Source organism: Tiliqua scincoides, chromosome 1, assembly GCF_035046505.1.
Source record: "Tiliqua scincoides isolate rTilSci1 chromosome 1, rTilSci1.hap2, whole genome shotgun sequence".
NCBI lineage: Eukaryota > Metazoa > Chordata > Lepidosauria > Squamata > Scincidae > Tiliqua > Tiliqua scincoides.
Window position 1 is genome coordinate 173,521,216 of NC_089821.1, and position 27,535 is coordinate 173,548,750.

At 44.2% G+C, this 27,535-nt stretch overlaps 1 protein-coding gene across 1 annotated transcript in view; it reads right to left on the reverse strand.

The window, feature by feature from the left end:
• The window catches only part of EYS (eyes shut homolog), a 556,153-nt gene that overhangs the window by 345,555 nt on the left and 183,063 nt on the right, over positions 1-27,535 (reverse strand). Inside the window, 2 exon segments of the mRNA XM_066622702.1 lie at positions 22,600-22,887; positions 23,086-23,343. Of these exon segments, the coding sequence (XP_066478799.1) occupies positions 22,600-22,887; positions 23,086-23,343 (546 nt within the window).

The window sequence follows — 27,535 nt, forward strand, 5'->3', positions numbered from 1 at the left end:
CATATATGCATACTTGGACATACTTTTTTGGTGGCATATGTCCAAAGTGGAAAAATGGGTAGGGAGGTTGTCAAAAGAGGGGATAAGATTCAGCATGTGCCACTGCCAGCAGATCCACCCCGCCCCAGCCCCTCCCTCTGAACACCCTTTTCTTCCCACAGCCCACCCCCACTACTCACTGGCACAGGGGGATTCAGGAAGAACGCTGCCATGCAGCCAGCACCACTCACTATTTCTGGCAACAGTCCACCAGCAGGCTTGAGAGCACTACATTTTATAATGTCATAAGTCAGGCTGTGATGCCAGAACATAAGTTCTGGCAGCTCAGCCAGATGACAGGGATTGGGCAGTATGACAAGCAGTTGTAAGAGGGACAAATGCTGCTTCTGTAATGTGGCAGCTGGCGCGATACGAAATTGGCCTTAAAGGTGGCCAGGAATGGCACTTTGCGCAAAAAGAAAAAATGAAGGTGGGTGCCTGAAAAGGCTCTTGCCTGGCACCCCTCCGCCTTTCCTTTTGGTGCAAAGCAAAGCAAAGCAAAGCAAAGCACCCATTCTGGGTGCCTTTAAGTCCAATTTAGATCTGTGCTGTCTGCTGCATTATAGCAGCACCATTTTACCCTCTTGCTACTGCTTATCATGCTGTCCAATGAGTTCTGAAAAAATGAGGCTCCTTCAAGGGCACTTGGCTGCACAAGCCCAGAGGAGTCCTGGAAAGATGTGTGAGGCTCCTGGAGTTCCGCAGACCTACTCACCGCTGAGTGGGGCAGAGAAAAGGCTCCAGCAAGGGCACTTGTCTGGAGCGCCACCAATCAGTATACCACTGGGTGGGGGGCAGGGAAAAATGGCTCCTGCTGCTCTCAGGCTCAGTGGGCAAGCTCGTAGCCAACTTCTTGCCCTGTGTGACCCAAACTTTGTTTTTCACTGCCAGTTGAGCTGGACCTGCTGGTATCCTCACAGTCCCTTCCCTTCCCAGTGGGCCACTGGGTCTCCACATTACCAGATAATCTGCAGGAGAAGCTGCTAGCAGATCCTGGTTTGAATGAACCCACCAAGGTAAAAAGTGCTTTTCTGTGGTGTCATTGCCCTCCCCATTGGGGACTCAATAAAGAGGACAATTGAATCATATCCCTTCTACTTTCTGTATAACACTGTACTTGTCGTATAACAACCCATTTGACAGAGCTACTCCCATAGGGAAGAAGAAAGATGGCATCATGGTCACAGAACTTCTACTAGTTCAGTGGTGAGGACAGATGCAACCCATATGCTTCAAGTGATGCAGTTTCAATAAGCTTCCTGCAACACAAGAGACACAAAGACTGATCCGATAAGTACACTGCATAGGCATATGAATGTCTGCATAATGATTATGCAAAATTTGTGCTAATATGTGTTATCATTATGGCAGACCTCAGCTTCTCTTCCATCCCATTATAGTGGAATCTTTGACAGTACGATGGTCTTTAATACTTAAATGCCACTTTATGACTGTAAAGGCCTCCTTAAAGACACCTTGGTATAAAACTATTTCCGCTGTTTTGCTCTCTTTTAAGTCAAAATTCAGTTTTAGTAGCTTTCATCTGACTTAGAACTAATTTAGCAAGACAGTCGAACAGAACACGCATTGTTTTATTGACTGGTGATATGTTCTGAACCTCACAGTAAAGCAATTTGCTAGTATTCACTGATGCACTGACCAATATGAAGTTCTCGTTGTTAAAGAAAAAATGTAGAGGTGGCCAGTGGATTTCATATTTTGCTAGTTAACTGAGCAAAACAGACCATAATGGCAAAGTTACTTGTTATCAGTTGGTGCTGCTTATTGTCTTCATAGAATGAAGTTATTTTTAGTGACCTGCCAACTCTGGTTCACCTGAACTGTATCTACCCTTAGTGGTTTCTGGAAAAAATTGTTTGCTGAGTTGCTCACTTAATACTGTTTTGAACCTCAGGGAAAATCACAATGAATTTACAGGGTCTTCTTGTCAGTGTATAGCAGAGGATAAAAACTACAAGCATTACACACATGCATACTCTGACAGAAAGGGCATTGACCGGTTTCAAATATGAAACTTAAAGCATCTACTGGCAATCAGCATCCTCTTAGCTCCAGAGGGAAGGATCATCCTAGCAGTTAATTCTTTCCTAGCTATACAGCATCAAGTTTTAATTATGGGTTGGGGTTGGCTTGCATCTCGCAAATTTCAGCTTACATCTTCCATCTCCCACACATCTTGCTCTCCCAACTCAACTGGGCAGCTCTCCTTTATCCCATTTTGAGAGCCTAGTTACCCATGTGCCAATAGGGTGGTTTGACATTAACAGACATTATTCATGCTCCCACGTGGGCCAATGATTAGGTGAGAGCTAGGTTTAGATCAAGGCTACTGTTCTGTGGTGAGACTATACAGTCATGGGATTCCAATTACATTGGATAAAGAAGGATATGTGTGATATGTGACAGAATAGAGAATGTACCAGGGTGCTTCTTAGGGCAGCCTCATTGTAAAAAGAGTATTGTTCTGGGGAGGGGAGAGTTCTCTCCAGAGGGTGGTGCTTGAGCATGACTGAAGTATTTGTCTTGGCTGAGAAATAGAGGAAACACTTGAAACAGGCTGGAAATATCAGCACATGATAACACTACATGTGTCTGGTACATACAATTTTTCACACTGCTGCCTCTTCTAGGCATATATATGTGCTGTTGCCTGTGAAGTAGCTGATGAATTTCAATGAAAGCAAATTAGTTCAGGACAATAGCTGTAGTTAGCTTGAGACTGATTACTTAATACTAACAATCAACATATAGCTACATCTATATGTATCCTTCTCCATATCTATTTAAATGATATTGCTCCCCAGGGGATTTAATATGTAACCTAGCAATGACATTCACATATAATAAAAAATGATGCCATTCAGGTTCTTCATATTAGCTTTAATGCTTGGCTTGACTGATGATATAATATGTAGAGCAGTTCAATTTAGCAATCCTTTTGCCAAACATGGTATTGTCCCTGTAATATGGGGAACTAAGGATTGCAACAGATTAAACTGTAGTAAATGTATCTAATTTGTAAGTCTGTATCTGACTTTTGTTTTACACAGATTGCTTTCCTTTCTAAGGAGCAAAGTGTATCTTACTACAGTTGGCTTGCCCTTTTTTACACAGACCCCCAACTGCCTAGGGGCAAAAATACAAACTGCTACCACTGAGTGACCTCGGTTTCACGCCAACCACTATCCTAGAGTGAGTAATCCATTGCAACAATTTCACAGAGAAAGTTCCTATAAATATATAACCAAGTCTTCTGTTAAAGGTTATCAGATGAAGTTAACAAGAAATCAAGCTTCTTACTCTACGCTGCATCTTCTGTCAGAAGAGCAGAGAAAAGCCTGTTTGGTTTCCAACTTTCACCCAGTACTGAGTCCGATGGGTCTTCTGGTGTCTTGTAAGATATAACTTACCTGTCTTTTTGTCAACTAAGACAAACAATAGAAGTTAGAACTATCATTTTTTTCTGTTCTCTTTGACATCATTTTTTTCTGTTCTCTTTGACAAAATTTATATACAGATATCCCACACTTTCTGATGGTTCATTTTTCAATGATCCACTCTTTCAACACATTTCACTTATACCCAGAAGTCATTCATTCAATACGTGATCCACTCTGTCAATCTCTCTCTGCTGTTCTAAAGGCTAAAATTGCCCTCCCCCATGTTGACTTGTATATGACATGGTGATTAAAATTGTTTTGGGGTGTGTGTGTATGTGTGTCACCGAGAGAGCCAACTTTAGCTCTCTGAGTGTATTCCCATTCCCGAAGGCATTAATGAGAGCCTGTTTGCAGAAGTTTCATTAAACACAGAGGGACTTACTTCTGAGTAGGCATGCAAAGGACTGCATGCCTATAACAAAAGAGTGTGTGTTGACCCTCAGAGGGCATTGAGTAGCTTTGTATGACAGCAGGAATTTCAAGATGAGAAAGCCATTTCTAATTTGCTACCTAAAAAAAAGCATTGGAAGCAGCATTTATGAACTAAAAAAAGACCAAGTTCAACTCTTCAACCGTTTCACCACTGCTCCAGTCCCTAACCTGTCAAATGAGTGGGGAACATCTGCATCCTGTGTGATGGTTCATAAACTTAACTTGAGGTTAATAAACTGGAATGTTTTGAACTGGGTAGATTCTGACTAATCTTATCACTATGTCTGATAAAACATATCACTAATATCACAATAATGTCTGAGACTGTAATCCAGTACAAATTTCCCTGGGAATTAGTCCAATTAAACACAGAGGGACTTACTTCTGAATAGGTATGCAAAAGAGTGCATGTCTATAACAAAAGTGTGTGTTGACCCTCAAAGGACGTTGAGTAGCTGAAGACTGGAAACCGGCAAAGTTGTAACCTGGTACCCCAACTAGATCTCTCACCCGTAAAGCTCCAACTGCTCTTTAACTCAGCAGATGGTGCTGAGCTAATTGATTCTCTGGATATTTTAGGATGGCTGAAGAATCAGACATCTGTCTAATAAGCAGATGCTCTGGAAGGATATGGAGCAGCTATGGGTTCATTAAACACATGCATATGCACCCCAGATTTGTCAGATATTACAAAACCGCCAATAGCAAATCTGTGTGGAGTATGAATAGTGACTGATTTCTGATCTCTCTCGGCCTCATGATGGTATTAGCAAGGCAAGGTAGTTAAACTTATCAAACTTTGGAGAGCTCCAAGGGAGAAACTTGACTTGGCAGAGTCTCACCTCCAACTGAGTTCTATCCCCCTCAGCCTCCACATCACTGTTGCAGAGTGAGGCTCCAAAGAGACAAGTTCCAGTCTTCTCAGTGCCAGTTTCATCTTCATGGTGTCCTGCACCTTGGCAGGTGGTACTGAAGAATGGGAGAGAACCAACTGGCTTCTCCCCCACCGACTCAGAGGCAGGCTGCCAGTTGAGGTCAGGACCATGACTGTTTTGTGATATCAAAGTCACTTAAAATGTCTTACTAAATGCCCAATCCTATACTCCCTGCCGCCACTGTAACTAGCATTCTGGTGGCTGGACACATTTTATGGCTGTTGTAAACAGCCTTCAAATGCATGCAGAGCTGCGCAATTCCAGCCTGCTACCTGAGAGACTGCAGAGGCCTTGTGTGAGGCAGCGGGGACTGGAGGACCTGACAATGATGGTTAAGTCAGCTGCTGGAGCAGGTATCAGCGGGAGGAGGTGGACTGAGGCATAACGGGTTGGAGAGGGGGAAGGAATGGGGTGAGGTGGTGGTTGGAGGAGTGAAGCTGGCAGCAACAGCGCACGCTGGATCCTATCTCCTTCTATTCAAAGCTACCTGCCCCGTTGTTCTCCACAAACATATTCCACCAAAGGTGGTGGTGTATGTCTGAGGAGACTCATAGTGGTTCCAGGGCCTACTGGGAGGTAAGTACAAATGTTTTATACATTTCCTGTTTGCCCTTGAATCTCCCCCACCCCCAATTCTGGATTCAGTACACGCCTCCTTGGTGTGGCTGCACTGGTGGGGAGGGACGGATAGGATTGGGTGGCAAGATGTCTTCATTTCTCTGCTTAAAAATAGCCCTACATTTTAAAAAAAGTCTAAGTTCACTCCAGCATCCATAAAAATACTATAAACCATCACCACCTCAACAAATAAAATAAATACATCACCACAGCAATAAAACAGCAGAATGTCTTCTTAAATCCCTAGAAAATTCACTGAAATGATAGAGACTAGAATCTCACCTCAAGGTCTCAATAAGCAGGGGTAAGGCATCCTTTAAAGATAGCTTCAGATATTGTATTTTGTGCTTGAGAATAAAAAGGGGAAAAAATAAGCAGAATCTCACATGTCTTTCTTTAAAATGCTTAAAAACAATGCTCCCTTGCTGACTTTCACATGCATTCTTCTTGTATACTTAAGAGGGGACACATATGTTTTGTGCATTAGTGTGCATTTCTACCTAAGAAATGAGTGTAGCTGAAAACACTCTTAAGGCCCAGTCCTACCTGGGAGATACAGGTACTCAGAACTCAGTCTGTCTGAGACTCAGAAGTCTGCCCAGGAAACATTTAGAACTGGCCTGGACTACAATAGTGCAGTTGCCCAGGTCCTCAAGGAAGGGGAAGGGTCCTTCCTGCTGCTCCTCCATGGGGGGGGGGGAAAGGGGTGGATCATTATGGCACATACCAGATCTTATTCCCCCCCCCTTTTTTTTTTGAAAACTCCCTGCCCCTTTTCTCTCCTCCAACACACACACACCAGCAAAATAGCTAGTGTGGGTTCAAAGTGATCAGGCAGCCTGCCATGCAGTAAGTAAAAAACTACCTTCTGGAAGTTGTCTGATCATACCCTCCCCACCACAGCATGCAGCACAACCTCCATTGGCATTTGATAACATGGCGAGGGACCAGGAGTAGGCAGGAATGTCTTTTCAGGAATGTCTTTAAAACAGAGGACCGCTGCCAGAAAAAGCTGGCAAGCCTAATGACTAGTTGGCTATCAGTAGGACTTTGTAAGATATTTAGAACACTTGTTTTACCAAGTTATATCATTGTGGAAGAGTTACACACAATGAACTTTATATATTTACATAGTGTATATGTTCTGCTCCTAAGTATGTACTACTTTAACTTTTACATATAGAAACTCCAAACTAATCTGATGGGAATTTCTAGGAAATGCTGTGTTCATTTTGCATGCCAACCTGGGTGGCATTTACTTTCACTGAAGTATTATGGCATACACTCAAAATTGTCTTTGAAGAAAGCAACCTCCAGAATGAAGGCAGGAAAAACATGATGATTTTTGATGCCTAGTTTTTTGCCTGAGGCCTATAGCAAATTAGAGAATCTCCTACATGGGGATAAATATGGAAGGCTAACTTTGTATTCCGAGATGTTCAGACAATGTATAAGAAAAGAACCTAATTGTTTTAACATGTGTAATTTAAAACTGTAGCCCCCTGTCATTTAAGTGTTTAAAGTAATATGCTTTTTATAGTAATATGCTTGAATGGATATTTTACATTATTTTGACTTAAGGTAGTCAAATTATTACCATGACAGTGGATGGCTGGACACCCCAATCCTGAGCTGCCCAAAGCGCGGGGCTGCTGCAGTGACGAAAATGGCTGCCATAGCATCCAGCACCCCGGTCAGGTGCCACCACCTCCTCAAAAGAAGGGGGGCATTTGGCGCCTTCCCCTGAGTAAAGGAAGTAGCCCCACAATGGGGCTACTCAATTCTATGGCAGAGTTGGAGCTGCCACAGAATTAGAGAGCTCCTTGTCAGGCTGCGGGGCCCAACATGGAGCTCAGCTAAGCTCCACCAGTCCCACATGCTCCTGTACTGCTCCCTCTCCCTGGCACGCCTCCTCCCTGCCCTCTCCCCATCCTCGCCCCACCTCCCCCGCCCCAGAACGCCTCCTTCCCACCTTCCTCCATGCCCCTACCTACCTCTCCGCTGCGCTGCTGTTCGGGTGACCACTGAGTGATGGAGCACCAGTTTTCCACCGGCGCTAACCCAGCACTGGCTGGTGCTATGCTGGCTCCAGTGCTGGGCCCATGCTGAGGGCTCGCAAACATGCTTTACAGCACATTTGCAACAGTGGGCGCTGGCGGTGAGCCGGTGCACACTGTTTAGGATTGGGCTCTTAGTCAGCAAGTAGTAGAGCCCACCACTGTTACGACTCCTGTAATCTGCACACCCTCAAGAGAAGCTTAACTTTGGATGTGAATTGATCATGTCAGAGTGGCTGGCACCTGAATCTATAGGAAGGATGGGCCAGGAAGAAAGACTGATACCCCACTGGGGTGTGCTGACACATCCATTGGTCAAGTTTGTTCACCATGACCAAGGAAATATTCGGGGGGCTGGTTTGCACATTTGCCACTGTTGGAGTAGCCAGTGGGAATCATAGGATATCAATCCCTTTGAACCACACAGAAGGGGACGGCATGATTGAGATGGTGCATGTTTTAGTGTAGCACTTGAAGAGTTACCTGTACACTAGGTCCCCAAGCTACAGACATCCCAACTTATGGACAGCTGCATCTGTACATTCATGCAGGCTTGGTAGCACTGAGTTGCCAAGAGCTGGCTGGATGGCCACATCTGTGCTTTCATGCAGGTACGATCCCTCTGTTCTTAAACTTTGCATAGGACCAATAGCTGAATTATGTCCATTCAGCTATGTCCATTATGTCTGAATTACATCCATTCCAGACAAACCTCTGAAATGGAACTAGGATGTAAGGTGGAGACTTAGTGCAGATTACTGCCATTAATTGTTTGATTTTTCTCTGTAAACCGCTTTGTGAACTTTTTGTTGAAAAGTGGTATATAAATACTGTTAATTAATAATAACAATACTGTTGTGCCCTTCAGACCCTGGAGGTAAACAAAGGAACTGCTATCATGTACATCAGTGTTTCTCAAACTAGTGGTCAGGACCCACTAGGTGGGTGGGAAACCAATTTCAGGTGGAGCTCCATTTGTTTCAATATTTTATTTTTAATCTGTTAGACTTGATGCTACCATGGTATGTGACTGCATCTGGGGAAATGTTGGATCTGCACTTTTAACAGGCTACTCTGTATATGCTTTTAACAATGATAGTCGGGGGGGGGGGCTTACTTGTGGCTACATGTGGATAGGATTGCAGTCTAAGATTGTTAGAGATTTTCCCTGCCTGATGATGTCACTTCCAGTCATGATATCACTTCTGGTGGGTCCTGACAGATTCTCATTCTAAAAAGTATGTCCTAGTGCTAAAAGTTTGAGAGCCACTGATGTACATAATTCGAGCTGGGAAAAAAGTTGAGGTAGCTTGTGTTAGGTTTGCCTATAATGTGAAGATCTGATTTTATCTACTTGCAAGTTTCTTAACTTCTAATAGTTGAAACTTGCCAAATTTCCCTTTTTAGCCTTTAGTTATTTTTGAACACTTAGGGCCCAATCCTATGCAGCTCCGGTGTAAGCCACAATGCAGCCCCGTGATAAGGGAACACATGTTCCCATATCTTAAGAAGACCCTAGTGACTGCCCTTCCACCATACCACACCCCACTGGCACATCGTACCAGCACTGGAAAATTGGATTGGGGCCTCAGGGCCAAATCCTGTGGTGGGAGGGTAGTTATGGAGGCTTCCACAAGGTTAGAGAACATTTGTTCCCTTGTCTGGGGGCTGCACTGCAGCTGTACAAGGGCTGGAAAGTTGAATAGGATTGGGCCCTATGTCTCTTGTTTCCATCAGACCAAAGAAGAAAATTTTAGACCTCCTCTAGAAGCACTTGCAAGATTGTGCAAAAGTATGTAAATCAATTGGCGGCTGCCTGGTCATTTCATTCCCTGGCAGCTTTTGTAGCAACTGAATCCAGTGCTGAAGGAACGCTGGTAATTGGGGTCCCTTCTGATGAGAGGAGGGATGTGGGACAATGTCCCCTTTTTGGTTTTCCTGGTGGTGGCAAAAAGTCCATTCTGGGATTGTCAGGGTGCTGAGGCTGTCACAATCACCCAAGAAGGTATTTGAAGGTACTCGGGAAGATCAGGTGCATGGGCTGTGGGTCTTGCTTCTCCCCTCATGTACAAAGTGGCTTCATCAGATCGTCACATTCTGTATGGCAGCTTCATAAATATGAATACTGGTTATTATTTTACCCATCTAACTAGTAGAGTTACTCTGTTACTGACCTGACAGACAACCACTACCATCATCAGCATATACCCCTTGCTTGCCAGGGGAAGAGCTTAAGAGTTGAGCAAGAGAGTGAGAATGGGCTCTCGGCTATTCTTTTGACTCATTTGCTCCCTCTGGATCAGAGGGAAAAGCTAAGCAAGTGGTAATAGCTAGTAGCATCAGATGGGAGCTCTTGGTATTAAACCCCCTGCAAGGGCATGGACCTGCCAACCCTTGACACCAGATCAAGAGTTGAATTCCAACTGTACCTGTCTGTACTATGTGCTATTTTTGAAGTAGAACACATTAAGTAATAATTTGGCATTCTGATGAACTTCCCAGAATGGCAATACTGAAGTTTCAGAGGCACAGTAAGAGTTCAGAGAGCAAAAGGTTGTGACGATACATGTGGAATTTTTTTTTAAAGGATCCCCATTCTGTAAAGATCAAAAATACTGTACATTTCTTAAGATGTTTAGTTGTAGGTTTGTATGTGGATGCTTCTAGACTGGAATTTTTTTTTAATGTTTTGTTTAACCTGTCACAAGAAGCAGCTATATTCACTTGTCCCTGTCTGTGTTCTTTCTTTTGCACAGAGTGAAAGGTTGGTAGCACACTAAGCACCGACAAAGATTGAATACCTCCTGGGACTGTGCTGAACACTGAGTGGTATTGTACACTGTAGTTCTATGCTTCTTCAGGAGTGCATTAAAGCTCAGGGGAAGCACTTTGCTCCTCCCCCCCCCCCAAAAAAAAAAACAACACGAATCCAAATCTCTTTAGGTGACACATTTGAAGTCTCCACATATACAGCTTGCCTCCTTTTTTAGAACATGGCCAACAAGTACAAAAGTGTGGAATGCTGAATGTGTGTTATTCCTACCCCATTATGTCTCAAATTGTCTTACTGAAAAAGGGCAAGCAAGAACTGCTACTGCTTACGCTACAGAATACCGTAGTAGGGTCTTTGTTATAATTAAGTCATTACAATGCTGAAGGACACATTACCAGGACTTATCATACCTAGTGAACTTTGTACCATTACATCCCTGTTTAAAAGGCTTTGGGCCTAATGAGGCCCACCTCAGGGGAGGGCACCAGGATGAGGTCTCTTGTTATCTGGTGTGCTCCCTGGGGCATTTGGTGGGCCGCTGTGAGATACAGGAAGCTGGACTAGATGGGCCTGTGGCCTGATCCAGTGGGGCTGTTCTTATGTTCTTATGTTCTTACCTACTCTCCTACATCACTGCAGCTGCTGAAAGGTAAGGTTTAAAAAAAGGAAAGAGCAAGCAGCACAATATAGAGCAAAACTCATTTGTGTCTTGAGACAACATTCAAGCGTTCTCCTGGTCTCAGTAGTGGTCACCATCTTTTCTTGCTCCAAATTCCTTTCAGAACTATACTATGTCATTACTTATCAGTCCAAGGTGAAAGGTTCTGGGAGAAGAAATGGCAGACATTAGTAGGGGCACACCATTTTCCCCAGAACCCCTCTTGGATCATTACTATGTGATGATGTAGCACCTCTTAGAGAGGGTCCCTGGGGCAAAATTGGCAGCCACTAGCATAGCTGCAGTACCCCTACCACCAGCAAGCTTCACCCTTGCACCAGTGTCATTTATATCCACCCTAAATTTGCCTCAAGCCCTTCTCCTCTCACTGTCTGTGAGTATATCAGTGACACTGGGGGGGGGGGAGGAGGCATTTTGAATGGGCCCTAGTTTCCACATCTTCCATTTTTGAATTTTTTTTATTTTCTGTCACACTTAGTGCAGCTCTGCTCACCTACCTGACCCTGCATATAAAACAGGTAGCATTTATGAAAATAGTAAATTGGATGCCTTGGATTTCAATTTCTTTCCTATCAACCAAAGACTACATGATTACTACTATTCTCCTACATCCCCATATAACTATAAACATGACTATATTCCCCATTCTTTCATGATGACATGACTATATTTCCCAGTGTTCTTAGTGCCAGTGTGCACTAACAGCCCAAGTAGAGCAATGAGCAGTGTCCACAATCTTCACATTGGACAAGCACAACACCATGAAGCCAAAATGCCTATCATTAAAAATCCTTCTCTTTATGTTCCTGACTCTCACACTAAGAGGATGACACCCTCTCCTGAAGGGGTATAGGAGGATGTATGCAAGAGGATACAGGAGGATGTAGATGTATCAGCCTAATATGTATGCATGTTATTTTTTTTCCCAGCTGTAAAACTGAAGGGTCAACACATGCAATTCAAGTAATGTGTGCCGATACTTCGTTTCTCCGAATCAGTGATCAGAGCTTCAATAAAATGCACCTGTTTTGTCATTATGCGATTGCATTTGGTAAGTTCATCAGTCTTGTTGCACAGGTCAATTTGCAGTCATTTGAATGCACTTGTGAACCTTTGCGACTAAAATTTGTCTTCTTCCTTTTTAAATTTTTAAAAAACTAACTCAAAAAATGTTCCAGTGTTATATTCCTTGTGTCGCTCCAACTGAAAGAGTTGGCCCAGAATTCTTCAGAACAACAACAACCACCTCCAAACAAGTGAACCCTACTACGCATTTCTCATTTACAGTGCAGTCTTATCTTGTACTGGAACAGGCAGGCCAGGCGGCCTGCGTTGTATCCAGCACAAGATTGGGCCCCAAAGTGGTTCAGTCGGAGGAAAGGGAAAACTCTTTCCCTTACCCCCAGGCAAGCCACTGCAGCCCCAATGGGTCTTCTCGAACTTGCGCCATCTCTGGAGGTGGCATAAGTACAAGGAGAGTGGAGCGCCTTGCAGCCACGCCACACTACTCAGAAACAGGGGTTGGGATCCGGCATAACTGCCGGGTCCCAGCCCCACCTCCCGATTCTTGCCCACCCGCCCCGGGACCTCCCTCTGCTTGTCCTCCCTCCACCCTCCCCAGAGCCGTGCGTCAGCCAAGTTCAGCTGATGCAAGGCTTCTCTGTGAAGTTGGCACGAAGACTGGAATCAGCCTCTGTGGGTCGGCGCATGTCACTACGCCAGTCCAGCCAACTCCTGAGGAGGTGCAATTGTGCCTTATGGCATGTTTGTGACATCCTGGGCAGCCCAAGGGCACTTTAGGATTGCACTTTTAATTCTAGAAATGTTTACAGGTGGAGCCTGTTTATCTGCAGATTTTTCATGGGACTCAGCTCCATCTAAGCCCTTCTGAAGAACAAGGGGCGGAAAATCACGGATTTGATTATCTGCAGTTTTCTGTATCAGTGAGGGTATCTGTATCTGTGAGATATACCTCTTCTTATGTTCTTATGAGGGGTCTGAGAACAGGTCCCTCATGGATACTGAGACCCCACCTGTACATTTTTGTGCAATCTGAATGATAAATGATTGGAAAAAAAATATACCTGACTTTTTAATCAGTATTTTCAAGGGCACTGAATTCCAATGTTAATGTTGTTGTATATCAATAAAGGTTATGCTTAAAAAAGTATTAAACAAAAGACTGAATTTATTTCTCAATTAATCATCCAAATGTTATATAAGAAGCAAAAACATAATCATATTCCTGAAAATACATCTAATCTCTGTGGAATGTTCAGATATTTAACTGGTATTTACAAAATAGCTCTAACTAGCTAATTAAATAAATGGCTAATGATACCACTGGGCATACAATAAATAAATTAATAGAATTAGAATTTGATAGCACAAATTCACTATAACTGTAATGTTTTATACCAATTAAATGGCTAAATAACCCCTTAAAGTATATTAAAATACTGCAAATTGATGTACTTATAAGAATGTAATATACATTGATAATAAAATAAATGTTCATGTAATTATCCTGTATAGAAGCCACATTTATAATCTGCATGTCCATTAAAACACAGCTTTAAATAATCAAGTTGAGTATAATTAACTTAAGAACATAAGAACATAAGAACATAAGAACAGCCCCACTGGATCAGGCCATAGGCCCATCTAGTCCAGCTTCCTGTATCTCACAGCAGCCCACCAAATGCCCCAGGGAGCACACCAGATAACAAGAGACCTCATCCTGGTGCTCTCCCCTACATCTGGCATTCTGACTTAACCCATTCCTAAAATCAGGAGGTTGCGCATACACATCATGGCTTGTACCCCATAATGGATTTTTCCTCCAGAAACTCGTCCAATCCCCTTTTAAAGGCGTCTAGGCTAGACGCCAGCACCACATCCTGTGGCAAGGAGTTCCACAGACCGACCACGCGCTGAGTAAAGAAATATTTTCTTTTGTCTATCCTAACCCGCCCAACACTCAATTTTAGTGGATGTCCCCTGGTTCTGGTATTATGTGAGAGTGTAAAGAGCATCTCCCTATCCACTCTGTCCATCCCCTGCATAATTTTGTATGTCTCAATCATGTCCCCCCTCAAGCGTCTCTTTTCTAGGCTGAAGAGGCCCAAACGCCGTAGCCTTTCCTCATAAGGAAGGTGCCCCAGCCCCGTAATCATCTTAGTCGCTCACTAACTTACCATAACTTTGTTTTAGTATGCAAATGAAGCACATAGCCCCACTTTGTGCTTTTAATGTTCAGACTCGAAATAAGAAATAAAAACTATGGTCATACAAACTATTGTTATACACTGTGGCCCAAATTTGCTGAGTGAAATTCACATGCAGAACAGTTTCCATTCGGACACAGCCCCCTGGATTGGGATCTATGCAAATGATTTTATACAGCTGGTTCTCTGAATTCAATACTCAGGACTGTCTCTTTGGGATTCTTGACACAAGATCAGGATGGAGCCATAGACACAGCACAGGTGGCCAGCATTATCTTGTTTGCTTGTCTGGAAGAATCAGGGTGGCAACCGAGGCCTCATTCCCATTTGTCCCCATTAGGTTGAGAAGAGGAATAACATGGGGGTGGGGGTGTGACGGGGCAGGGGGGCTGTGTACTGGCACATGAGATCCATGCCAGTATCCTATCCCCCTCCTCACCTCCTGACACTCCCCTTTTCTCTCCTTGGATGTGTGTCAAGGGCTTGCACAGATCCAAGGAGACCCACTGGCCTTGGCTTTCCCAGAGCTTTCCCTTGCCTCTACTAATCCAGGGGCTGTGGGAGGGAGTGAGTCTGGCAGCAATGGCACATGCTGGGTCCTATCCCTTTGGCAACAGCCTCCCTGCTGTCCTCAGAGGAGTTCCATTGTGGGGTGGAAGGATTAAAAGGATTAAATGGAAGAAAGGGAAACCAGCAAAGGGGGGGGACTGGGCTGTTAGAATAACATGCTACTTGCTCCTGAAGTGGAAAGGGGCTTATCAGTGACTGGATCATGCCCCAAAGCTTTTTAAAATTATTATTATTCTGAATCTCTGGCAGCATTCATACTAAAAGGATACATTTATAACATCCACATTACAAGCCTGCTTAATTAAGCCAGCACGGAAGAACTCTAATTTATTTATAATAATTGGTTCTTTTATACTGAAATTAGCACTTTTTTTGTCACTGCACTTCCATTAGAAAGGCACATATGGCCAAAGGTCAAAGGAACTTATAAACAATTTGGCCACCCTGAACTTAAATTGAGCAGCTGTATCCCAGCTTTGAGAGTGTAATTTTATGGTTTGCCATAATTAAGATACATTCAACTCTATGTGAAGAACTAGGGCAAGATTCTTTATATACACCTTTTATGAACCCCCTAGTCCTACAGCTGGCAGAGGACAATTTCAGCCTCTGGGATTACTTTGATTAATTCTGAAGCAGCTCTAAATTCCATTTCAAATGACATTCAGCAGGGCAAGACTGCTGCAGCTGGTATTCAAAATGAGGATGATATCAGAGATACCTGTTTGTGACTGCAACAATCTGTGCTTCAGAATATGTAAAGTCATCCTAAATACATTGAACAGGTTGTCTGTGTGTATGTGTGTGTTTTTTTTTCCTTGTAGATAACACGGTTCTTCATTTTTACATTTGACCTGCCATGATGTTGTGGAAATAAAAAGAAGCAAAACCATGTGTCAGAGGTGGCATTGCCCCATACAGACAAGTACTGCACATACTTCAGAATGTAATTAGGGGTGATTCACTTTATAGGTGACTAGGTAACAGGTCAGCTTAAAGATGGACTGAAGAAGCAGGGAAGTCAGAGGAGCTGATTCAAAGCAAGCTCCATCCAGAACCAGGGCAGCATTTATGTCAGTTCAGTAGCTTTGCTACTTGGTTTGGACAATACCATTCACTGGCTCTGCCTACCACACAGTTAAAAATGAGGGTGTGCATGGCTTGCCCTTCCAGCTGCAGCAGCCTTCCATCTGAGGTTAGTAGTCCTACACACTGGCACCCACAACAAGAGGTTTGTGTGTTTGTGGCCTGCATTCCAACTATCACACCTTGAGAGTTCTGGTAAATGAGGCTCTGAGAATTGCCAGACCTTCCAACCCTACTGCTTATAAGGAACTTGCGTGAATATGTATATTGATTTCTCCAGGTAATGTATATATCCATCATCACCATAGCAGTGGGAATACCCCATTGCTTAAAAAAGTCCATGCTTCCAGTGTGTTACCATGGAAATAAGGAGACCCTAAACACTATTATTTGCATTGCTGCTATCTAAGGCCAATCCACAAGCTTGCTAAAACTCTCTGGAGACTATGCTAAGTGTCAGTCATCAAGCACTTTTGAATGAAAATGGCCAAACATAAAATTATTAAGGATGCTATCCCTGCCTCTTTTATGTACTCTACATAAAATCAGATCTGTGATAATTAAAAAGAATATTTCAACCCAAGTGCAGTAATGCCTATCTTGGTTCCAGAAAAAATGACAGCCTTTGAGCAACAACCACTGTTATTCATACTGTTTACATCTTAGAATATGCATGTGGCACAAATGAGCTAACCCTGTAATTTACCAAGGAGAAAAAGAAAAATAATAAAAGCCTGGTTGTGCTGCCTCACTGCTTATATAATTCTGACAGTGGATACAGCTGTCAATATAAGAAGAGCTTCTTTGGATCAGGCCAAAGGCCCATCTAGTTCAGCTTCCTGTGTCTTACAGTGGTCCACCAAATGCTTCAGCAACCACACAAGACAACCAGAGACCTGCACCCTAGTACCCTCCCTTGCATCTGGCATTCAGAGGTAGCCCACTTCTAAAATCAGGAGATTGCATATTACACATGATGGCTTGTAACCTGTGATGAACTTTTCCTCCAGAAATTTGTCCAATCCCCTTTTAAAGGCATTGAGGCCAGATGCCATTGCCACATCCTGTGGCAAGGAGTTCCACAGACTAACTACACGCTGAGTAAAGAAACATTTTCTTTTGTCTGTCCTAACACTTCCAACACTCAATTTTAGCATATGTCCCCTGGTTCTGATGTTGTGTGAGAGAGAAAAGAGCATCTCTCTATCCATCTCCTGCATAATTTTGTATGTTTTAGGGCGCAATCCTAACCCCTTATATCAGTACTTTCCAACACTGATATAAGGGCAATGCAGCTCTGAGGTAAGGGAACAAACATTCCCTTACTTTGAGGAGGGCTCTGTGAGTGACACCCAACTGCAGGATGCAGCACATGTCCCATTGGAACTGCTATGCCCGTGCTGGAAAGCACTCACATAAGGGATTAGGATTGCGCCCTAAGACATACAAAATTATGTCTTAATCTTAATCATAATTAATCAAAATTATGTCTTAATTTATGTCAAAATTATGCGCCCTTAATCATGTCCCCCATCAGGTGCCTTTTTTCTAGACTGAAGAGCCCCAAACACTATAGCCTTTCCTCAAAAGGGAGGTACCACAGCCCAGTCATTTTGGATGCTCTCTTTTGCACCTCTTCCATTTCCACTATTTCCTTTTTGAGATGTGGCAACCAGAACTACTACTAATAATAATACACGTATTTATATACCTCCCTTCTTGGTCGTCAGATTTCTCCTCGGACTTTAATTCAAGGCAGTTTACATAGGCAGGCTGTTCTAAATCCCCGTAGGGATTTTTACAATTGAAGAAAGGTTCTATCTTTCAAGAACCACAACATTTCAGATGGGTCTTTGCTGATCTGGTATCACATTCTGGCCTCCAGTTTCCTCCCATGCAGGCTGACAAGCAGCTCCTTCATCTCTCACTTGAAGGGCGGCCAAGAAGCTTCTTTGCTCACACACCAAAGAGCAGGTGGAAAAACTTAGCTTGTCAGCTGCTTCAAGGTCTCGCCATTCACGGTGCAGGTGGCCTTGAACTGGCGACCTTCAGATGTTATCTTCAGGCAAACAGAGGCTCTACCCTCTAGACCAGACCTCCTGCCCTAGACACAATACTAGACACAATACTCCAGCTGCAGCCTTACCACTGATTTGCACAATGGCATTATAATATTAACTGTTTTATTCTCAATACCTCTTCTAATGATACCAAGTATAGAACTGGCCTTCTTCACTGCCGCCGCACATTGGGCTGACACTTTCATCGAGCTGTCCACCAGCACCCCAAGATCTCTCTCCTGTCACAGACAGCTCAGAACCCATTAGCCTATATTTGAAGTTTTGATTTTTCTTCCTTCTTTGATTTCAGGAAGTAGTTGCTTAGAGGAGATGCCTAACAGCTCAATCCTAACTTTTGGCCCCACTGCCTGAACTAGAATTCCAGCAGCAGAATGAGTTTTATGGTGACTCAAAAGCTGGTACAGAAGCGTGTGTAGCCACATGGTTCCGGAGCACCACCACAGATGCTGAGGAGGGCCCCGCACACGGCAGTGGCAAAGAGTTGGCATGGATGAGTTGGCAGGGGTGGGTGGAAGAAGGCAAGGTGTGGAAGAACAGTGAGGATTGGGGAGGAGAGGGAGGTTGTGTTGGAGGCAGAAGGAAGTATATCACAGCACAGGTGACCTGCAGCAGGTGCTATTCCCTTCAGAGCCTCCTGACATGCCCCCTTTAATTCCCCGGATTTGTGCCAGCTATAGAGTTAGTGCAGGTCCAAGGGGACGCGTTGGTCACTGGAGAGGTAAGAAAACATATTTTCCCTTACCTCTCCAAAGCCTCCTAATCACTCCCTTCTCCAGCACAGCATGCAGCATCACTATTTTGGCACAGCCGCATGCTATGGCTTGGAAAAGGATAGGATTGGGACAGCCCAATCCTATGTAAGATGTCGCCCATGTGAGTTGGCACCAAGGTGCTAATGGCGAAAGAAGGATATCAGATGCAAGTAGAAGTTCTCCATAAGCTACTGCTGCTTCTCTTACTGCTGTATAACTTCAACCTAGAGAGACAATAAGGCTTGGATTCCTGGGTTTTTTCCCCAGTCAGTTTATTCTAGTCTTTACATTCACTGGGACCCTATTACTTCACAAGGTCCCGGTTCCACCGTTCACACTGATTTCTTTCTGGCCCCCTCTGTGGCACAGGGTGACAGCCCCCAAGCTTTCCCTAAAGGCTCTCTGAAAGCAGGCTGACTAGCCTGGGGTTCCTCCCTCCTAGGCATTGGTAGGGCCAGTTAGGCCCTGGGCTGGCTGGCTAGGGCGCTAGGAGCAACCCCTGCTCGTCCTTGGGGATCCAAGGTGCCCCGGAGCTTGCCTGCTGAGGAGGTACTGGGGTCCCAAGAAGGGGTTGTCATCCCTGCCCTAGGTGGAGGGGAGCCTGTGCCACAAGGGTCAGGGCTAGATCCCCCCCAAGTTCAGGGGCCTGCTCTCTAGCTTCAGGGCTGGGGTATCCCCAGCCCCTTTCAGGCAAGGGACAGGCCAAAGTAAGGTGCAGAGCAGGCTTCCACCTCCCTGGGCCATCTCCCTAAACCCAGCCAGCTTGAGGAAAAGCCACCTCTCCCTTCAACTGCTAAGTCCCTTATGAGCCCAGCAGCTGGCCTAGCTTTGCGCCACTCCTTCCAACCAGGTGACAGGCCTTAGATCCTGTGAGATCTCGGGCCATACTCTTGGGAAGACCCTCTGCCTGGGGTCTGGGTCCAAACACACACCGTGGTGACATAGGGCTATAGCCAATTTACCAAATGCCATAAAGGGCATTTTCTCCCTTGTTGATTAATAATGAAGGCATTATTTATGTTTTCAAAATGACTCAAAGGCTACTGCCACTATTGTAGACTCCCTAACTTCAGTGGATATACACCACTATCAGAAGAACTCATCATGTCACACCCTCACTCTAACTAAAAGAAAGAAAATATTTCTTTACCCAGCATGTAATTAGTCTGTGGAACTCCTTGTCACAGGATGTGGTGATGACATCTGACCTAGATGCCTTTAAAAGGGGATTGGACAAATTTCTGGCAGAAAAGTCCTCATAGGTAACAAGCCATGATGGGTATGTGCAACCTCCTGGTTTCAGAAGTGGGCTACCTCAGAATGTCAGATGCAGGGAAGGGCACCAGGATGCAGGTCTCTGGTTCTCTTGTGTGCTCCTGGGGCATCTGGTGGGCCACTGAGGTACAGGAAGCTGGACTAGATGGGCCTTCGGCCTGATCCAACAGGGCTCTTCTTATGTTCTTAACCATTATGCACTTAATTGCATCTTTCTGCTCTTCATCAAGTATTTTTATTAGAATTTGGGAAGGAGAGTGTTGATTACCCACTCATTACAAATATAACAGAATAAGTATTAATCACACACTCCTCCATACATACATTATATACTTTATGTCCTACAATTGTCAGTGAAATTGATACTTCAGTAGCTTTTTTTCAAATTAGGCACAGGAACATCTGTACCATTTGTATGACCCACAGTCAGTTACACTGCCAATGGTGCATAATACATTTAAGCAGTCCCTATAGCAACAACTTAGTAATTACTATTAAATAGGGGGAAAGGCACCTTTGTTGAAATAATTTTAAGTATTAGCAGTTAACTATGTATCGCAAGGAAGCTTCAATAGCAATTTGGTCCCTAATGGAAAACTCTTCACATGCCTGATCTGTATCTGATCTTGGAAGCTAAGCAGGGTCAGGCCTGGTTGGTACTTGGATGGGAGACCGCTTGGGAATACCGGGTGCTGTTGGCTTATACCATAGTCTTTCGAGACTGAAGGTTGCCAACCATTTGTAAGGAAGAAGGCAGCTTCAGTTTAAATCTGAATAAAAGTGGCAGGAAGTGAAATCCTACATATGCTGGATAACTCCAGAAAAAGTATTCTCCAATACCTTCCAGGTATCTAAGCAGAATTGGGATAATATGCTTGGTAGTTACATGGGATGCCATTAAGTCCGCCCTTAACATTGTGACATGAGCGGCCCAAACTTATCTGCCATTTATGATGGTGGAACTCACATTCCACTGCTGTAAACAGCGCAACAGTGCCAGAAATAGAATACTGCTGCTGAGCATGAATGTAAGCAGCCAGTGGGTCCCCAAGCACACCAACAGTCCAACCAGGTTGCACCACAGCAGGTAAAGTGGCACCAGGGGAGGATTGCGGGTGGCTTGGGGTGGGGAAAGGGCCAATCTGGAGGTTAGTTGGGGGGGGGGGGAAGAGATCTTGGCAGCAGTCACAAACATCCTATCCCAAATTTTTCAACCTGCCCCACCCTTTCCTTGGACTTACACCACCAAAATAGCATTGGTGCCACTGCATGCTATGGAGTGGCAGGGGCTAGGATTGGGCTGCTAGTGTTTGCTAGAGAAAACCTTGTAAGAGATGAGAACTTAGCTGTAATAGCAGATAAAAGGGACTTTCTTGTTCCAGAATGACTGTGGTCCACCTCCTTCCGCAAGCAGGAATTAGTTGAAAGCAAGTCCATATTTATTGATAACTGAAGTTTTATTTCCAGCTTTATTTCATCCAAAAGTCTGCAAGTATGATCAATATTAGAAGTGGCTATACCAAAGTCTTTGATTACGAGACTATCTTTTCTGCCTCAAAGTCCATCATCCAAGCCACAAGGAAGGATCAAGACTGGAGTTGGGTAACCTTTCCCCCCCTCTATTTTCAAACCTTTGGTCCTGTTTAGGCTGCAGTCTCTGCCAGCCTTTGTTTGAGCTTCATGCCTGCTCTGAATCTGTTAACAACTTTTTACTGTTTGCTTGTGTCTCACTGCTCCATCCTGGAGTTTGTAGACTTAATCTTGTTGTGCTTCTGACCTAGACCTTACTCTACCTTGGAGCGGCTCCTGTCTGTACTTATCTCACAGGCCTTGGACCTGAAAATGCCAATCACATCCCAGCAACCCTCGATACCTTCTTTATCACTAAAAAGAAGGGGGGTGGGAAATCAGTGTAGTAACTGAAACTCGGGTGAAAGTGGAATTATGATGATCCCATAGCACTTACTACAAAGATTGATATACTGATATTCTGCTTTCAGGTAAAGCTGAAAAATGTGCAGTTGTGTTGATTTGATGGAATCAAAAATTTAGAGTTTGGTGGTGGTGGTGGTCCTCTTTGTGGTGCCACTGAAAACTCCCCGTCTCTGACGGGGCAAGAGAACACATACCAATACCAGTGACAGGCCCCTGTGACAGACCGGCTGGTTTTCCAATGTTACATCAAACATGAATCAGATGAACATGCTCCTGAAGAAAAGCTGGGGCGTTCTACGCAAACGACATGTTCAGGCAAGGCCTGACCTGTCCAAAAAATGGGCAAGGGTTCAGGGTGCAAGGACGGCACCAGGACACAAGCAGACTAGTCCAAAACTAAAAGTGCAATGTGACAAAGAACATCCGTGTTGCCATGCTCAATGTTGGCTCATTCACTGGGCGAGCAGCCAAACTCCCAAGAGTGCTCAAGTAACACCACATTGACATACGCGTGCTCCAAGAGACCCACTGGAATGGCTTGAAGTCCTGGCCTATTGGCGATGGCTACATGGTTATCTACCATGGCAGCCCAAAGATGCACAATGGCATTGGCATTGTCATCTCAAGGCAACACTTTGCGACATGGTGACAGAAGTTGACGCCTTGACGATTGCCTCACGAAGATCATATTTGTCATGGTGAAGCAGTGCGTTCTCTCCTTCGCCTATGCGTCCCAGACGGACTGCACTGACTATGCCAAGGATGCCTTCTGACAGCTGCTCGACGAGAAAGTCAAAGAGGTTCTCCCTGCGGACTACATCATCATCGCTGGCAAACTTAACGACCATGTCAGTGAAACAGCAGACAGCTACAGTAGCCATGGCAGCCAAGGATTTGGCAACAGTAACAGCTATGGCAAAAGAGTGCTTGACTTTGCTGATGTCCAAAACCTTGTCATCACCAACAGCTGGTTCCAGAAGAGGCCTTCACACCTTACTACAGCGGTGGTACATCATTGCAGATCAACTTCATCCTCATCCTCATGTGATCTGAAGACGGTCCTTGATGCCAAAGCAATCCCATTCAAAACAGTTGAAACTCAACATTGCCTGCTCACCACTAAGCTACGCATCAAGCTGTCGAAACAGCAATGCAAAGAGCGCACCAGAATCACACGCATCAAGTGGTGATGTATACAGGTGAAGGAGACCGAACTTGTCATATGCATTACGACCATTGAAGAAACGTGGCAGAAGGTGATGCACACCATTAACGAGGTCACACATGCAACACTGGGTGTGACGAAGCCTGACAGACACTGAGTTGATCAAGACACCTGGCTCTTGACCAATGATGTCAAGGTAAAGGTGCGAGAGAAAAAGCAGCTCTACCACGTCTTCCTCGACAGCAAGATGCCTGCCAACTGGTAGAAGTATTGGGATGCTTGTCACGAAGTGAATAAAGCCGTCGCCTCTGCAAAAGCTGCACACTACGAAGATGCTTACAAGAAGCTTGACATGCATGAGGGTGAGCGTGACATCTACCTGCTTGCCAAGTCACAGCACCGCCAAACAGGATATCAAGAAGTTTTGCTGCAGAAACAATGAGAGAGGGCAGCTGATCGGTGATTGGAGGCAGACAACCGAACGCTGGCATATGCACTTTGTGCAGTTCTCCACAAAGGAATTCCCACACCCGCCTATCCTGCAAACAGCCACCAAAAATGAATCCGTGCGGTCAGTTGTGCCTGAAGAAGTCACAGAGGCATTGAAACAAATGAAGGCGGGCAAGATGACGGGTCCTGATGACATTGCCACCAAACAGTAGAAATCACATTGTTGGAACCCAGATTGGCTCACGCACTTCTTCAACCAATGAAAATCTTCGAGAGGGTCATTGACCGCCATATCCACAATGTCATTCAACTCATGCCAAACCAAGTAGGCTTTGTTAGTGGCTGTGGCACAACAAACGCAGTGCATGCTGCCTGTCTTCTGCTCAGGAAGGACCGAGAAAAGCAAAAGCCTCTGCATGTTGCCTTCATCGACCTTGAAAAGGCGTTTAATCGCATGCCACATGACATCATCTGGTACACGCTGCGCAACTCTTGTACAAGGATCCAAAAACTGTGCAGGCCATTGCTGGAATGTCGAAAGACTTCCGCATGACTATCGGCATCCACCAAGGCTCAGCACTCTCTCTGCTGCTGTTCATCACGGTGATGGACGTCATCAACCATGATCTGCAAAAGCCAGTGCCATGGACATTTCTGTATGCAGATGATGTTATCGTGTCTGACAACTAGGCTGACCTTGAACAGCAAGTACACGCTTGGAGTGACCGTCTTGCATTGTTTGGCCTCTGCCTCAACATCAAGAAGACAGAGTACATGATGACGGACTCCAATGAGCTCAGGAAAATATGCATAAACAGCATCGACCTGCCACCTGTCGAGACATTCTGATACCTCGGCCCGATGATCATGGCTGACGGAAGCATGAGTCACGAGACCACTGCGCGAGTAAATGCAGCCTGGACAAAGTGGCACACAATGACTGCTGTCCTTTGCAACAAGAAGATCAGCAACCGTCTCAATTCAAAGATCTACCAGATGGTCATTTGGCCAGTTGCACTCTACGGAGCTGAATGCTGGCCGGTGACAAGAGAAGCCAAATGTTGCCTAGCTGTCATGGAGACAAAGATGCTGCGTTGGATCAGTGGTACCACTCGTTTTGACCATGTCTGCAACAATGACATCTGACAGTGGTACAGAACATGTCGTTTGCACAGGACGCCCTAGCTTTTCTTCAGGAGAAATCCGTTTTCAATGGTATGGCCATGTTCTGCATTCCAATGGTGATATGATGGCACAGAAGGGCCTTCAGTTGGAGGTCAACAGCAAACGACCAATGCGCCAACTGAAGCAGCGCTGGCTTGATACACTGCATGGTGACATGAAAATCACCCGCCTACGCCCAGACCAAGCCTGAGATCGAGAGAAATGACAACTCCAATCCAAAATGGTGGACACTGCCACCACATGGGACAAACGCTAAAGAAAAAGAAAAATTTAGAGTATGTGGAGACAAGACATTCAAAGGAATATGAAATGGTGAAAAATGATGGATTCAATCAACTTGTGAACAATCAATTCATGTGGTGCTAAATCTAATCACTCAGGTATTTTCTATTCATTATTCTGCTGGATGATTAAAATCTATCTCATGATGAATCTGCACACGATAGTAACTCAAAATGATGGGTCTATCATAATAATAGCAATTACCACATATGTAACAAAGTTACCGAACACAGAGAAATATGGGCTCAGAGGCAGGAAGGTACAAGTGTGGGACAGCTTTATTCAGAAAATATACACTAAAGAATAGTGGTTCCCAATCTTATCACTGCCGTGACTCACCTCATCCTCTGCTGTGGGTCATGATACTCCTGGTGAAGCTGGGGAGTCTTCCAAGTCACACCGGGTCAGCGATCCACTCTACTGGTCTCTGTAGACCTCGGAATGGCCCACAGAAACCTCCAAAAGTCCGTTTTCAGAGGCAAAGCAGAAATGGCTTTCAGAGGCTTCTTCAGGTCATTTTGAGACCTGTGGAGGCCAGTAGAATGTGTCGCCGGCCCATCGTGACCTGGAAGAGGCCTCTGGTCAGTGTGGCACCACACTGTAGAATTCCTCTTCAAGGAAAATTCACCAGGCTTCCTCTCTAACTTCATTCCACTAGCAAATAAAGACATTTTTGTTTTTACACATGTTTGCTGGCAGCCGAGCAGAAGACACAATAGAGTTTTACTGCTTGCTGATTTTATTTCCTAATTATTTTATTCTTTGTTTATTGCTGGATCTTGAGGATGACATTGCTATAATATTTTATTTGACTTTTGAACAGTTTTCTGAGATCTTTATTGTTTTATGAAATATATATTTGCTTTTAATACTGCTATCTGCCTTGGATGTGTCTGGGCAGAGAGTGTATCTTAGTTACTGCCCTGTTAATTACTATGAGTAAATAAATAAACAAAGGTGTGAGCTACTGTAGATTTTAAGCAAGTCAACCACAATATTTCATACAATTTCTAGAGGAATTATTTGAAGCAAGGGTAAGGTGTAAGAACTCCAAGTCATTTAGTTACGATGACAGCTCAACGTCTGTAAGACTATCACATAAATAATCTTCTTCAAGTACTGCTGAAACTCGTAGAAGGAATCTTTGCATATCTGACCTTGTTTCCATTTCTATAACAGTTCTTTATGAAGCTTTTCAGCAATAAGTGGGCCATTGCATATATGAAATCCTTATAAGAACAGAAGTAGGGATAGTTGACCAGCTTATTGTCCATATCATTTGTTCTTTTCTAAAGAACAGTCTCATAGGAGCTTTACTCTGTTGTGGCATTTATAAGCATTTCAGAATTTACAACAGCTAGATACTTAAGACGACAAGCTTTTATGTTCAATGCATACACCAAGGATGAAAACAAGGGGAGAAACTGAAGGCAATTGAGCACACCCACCCACACATGCATTGGCTTTACAGCTCTTGAAATCACATCAGGCAAACTCTGCAAAAGATGAACGAGAGCAAAATACTAGAAACAATGATTCACGTTCTAATAATACCATCAATAATGCAATTCTTTAGGGAGAAGGAATCCAACTCAAACTTTCTGCAAAGTGAGAGACATACTTGAATCAAGAGAAATGCCCTTTGTTAATATTTACAGGTCCAGCCTATTTATATACGGATTTTTTATACACAAATTTGACTCAACAGGAATGGCCCCTGCAAATGAGAAGGAATGTGCTGATCCCTGGAGAAGGGGAAAAATGCATCCCTTTAAAACCAGTTTCAAAAACGGAACAGTCCTTTAACAATAGCCTCCTTAATGAGAGGGGGGGGCAGCTGGCTGACAATCCATCAATCCTTCTCTCTCCAGGCGACCCCTCCCTTCCCCCTGAGCAGTGAAAGAAAGGTGATCACTTTGCATTGGTGAAGGGAGGGGCTGAGTGAAGCACTGATTGATGGATTGTCTTCTTAATGACTCTTATCTTAGAGTCAAAAGGTCAGCAAGGCTGTTTTTAAATCACCAGAGCAAAGAAACTTTGTTTTTTAAAACTGATTTGCTATAGTTTGTTTTTTTGCCATCCATGTGAGTGCTTGGAATGGAACCCACACGAATAATGAGTCTCAACCTGTATACTGACCTCATCTTGCTGTTTGCAAGTGAAGCAAAATTTAAAAAAACAAACATAAAAAATACAAATGATTAAAAACTAAAATCCCACACTGTGCTAAATGCTTTGATTTTTCTGGTACACAAATGCTCTCATGTGCCTATTCCCATTTTACATTTCCTGTTTTTTTGCTGACACAGAAAAAAAATGTAATCTGTGCACTAGCCCTCAAAGATTAATTATTATCACTGTTTTAGACAGGGACTCCATCCATGTCTATGGAGAGAGGCTTCCTTGCTGGGTTTCTCCCCTAGCATGACATGTTGGGTTGCTACCTTTGCTGGAGAGGTGAAGCTCCAGGTGGTTGGTACGATAATTGGCCTCTCCCAACACCACAGCAGCTTCTCCCATAGTATTCCTTGTA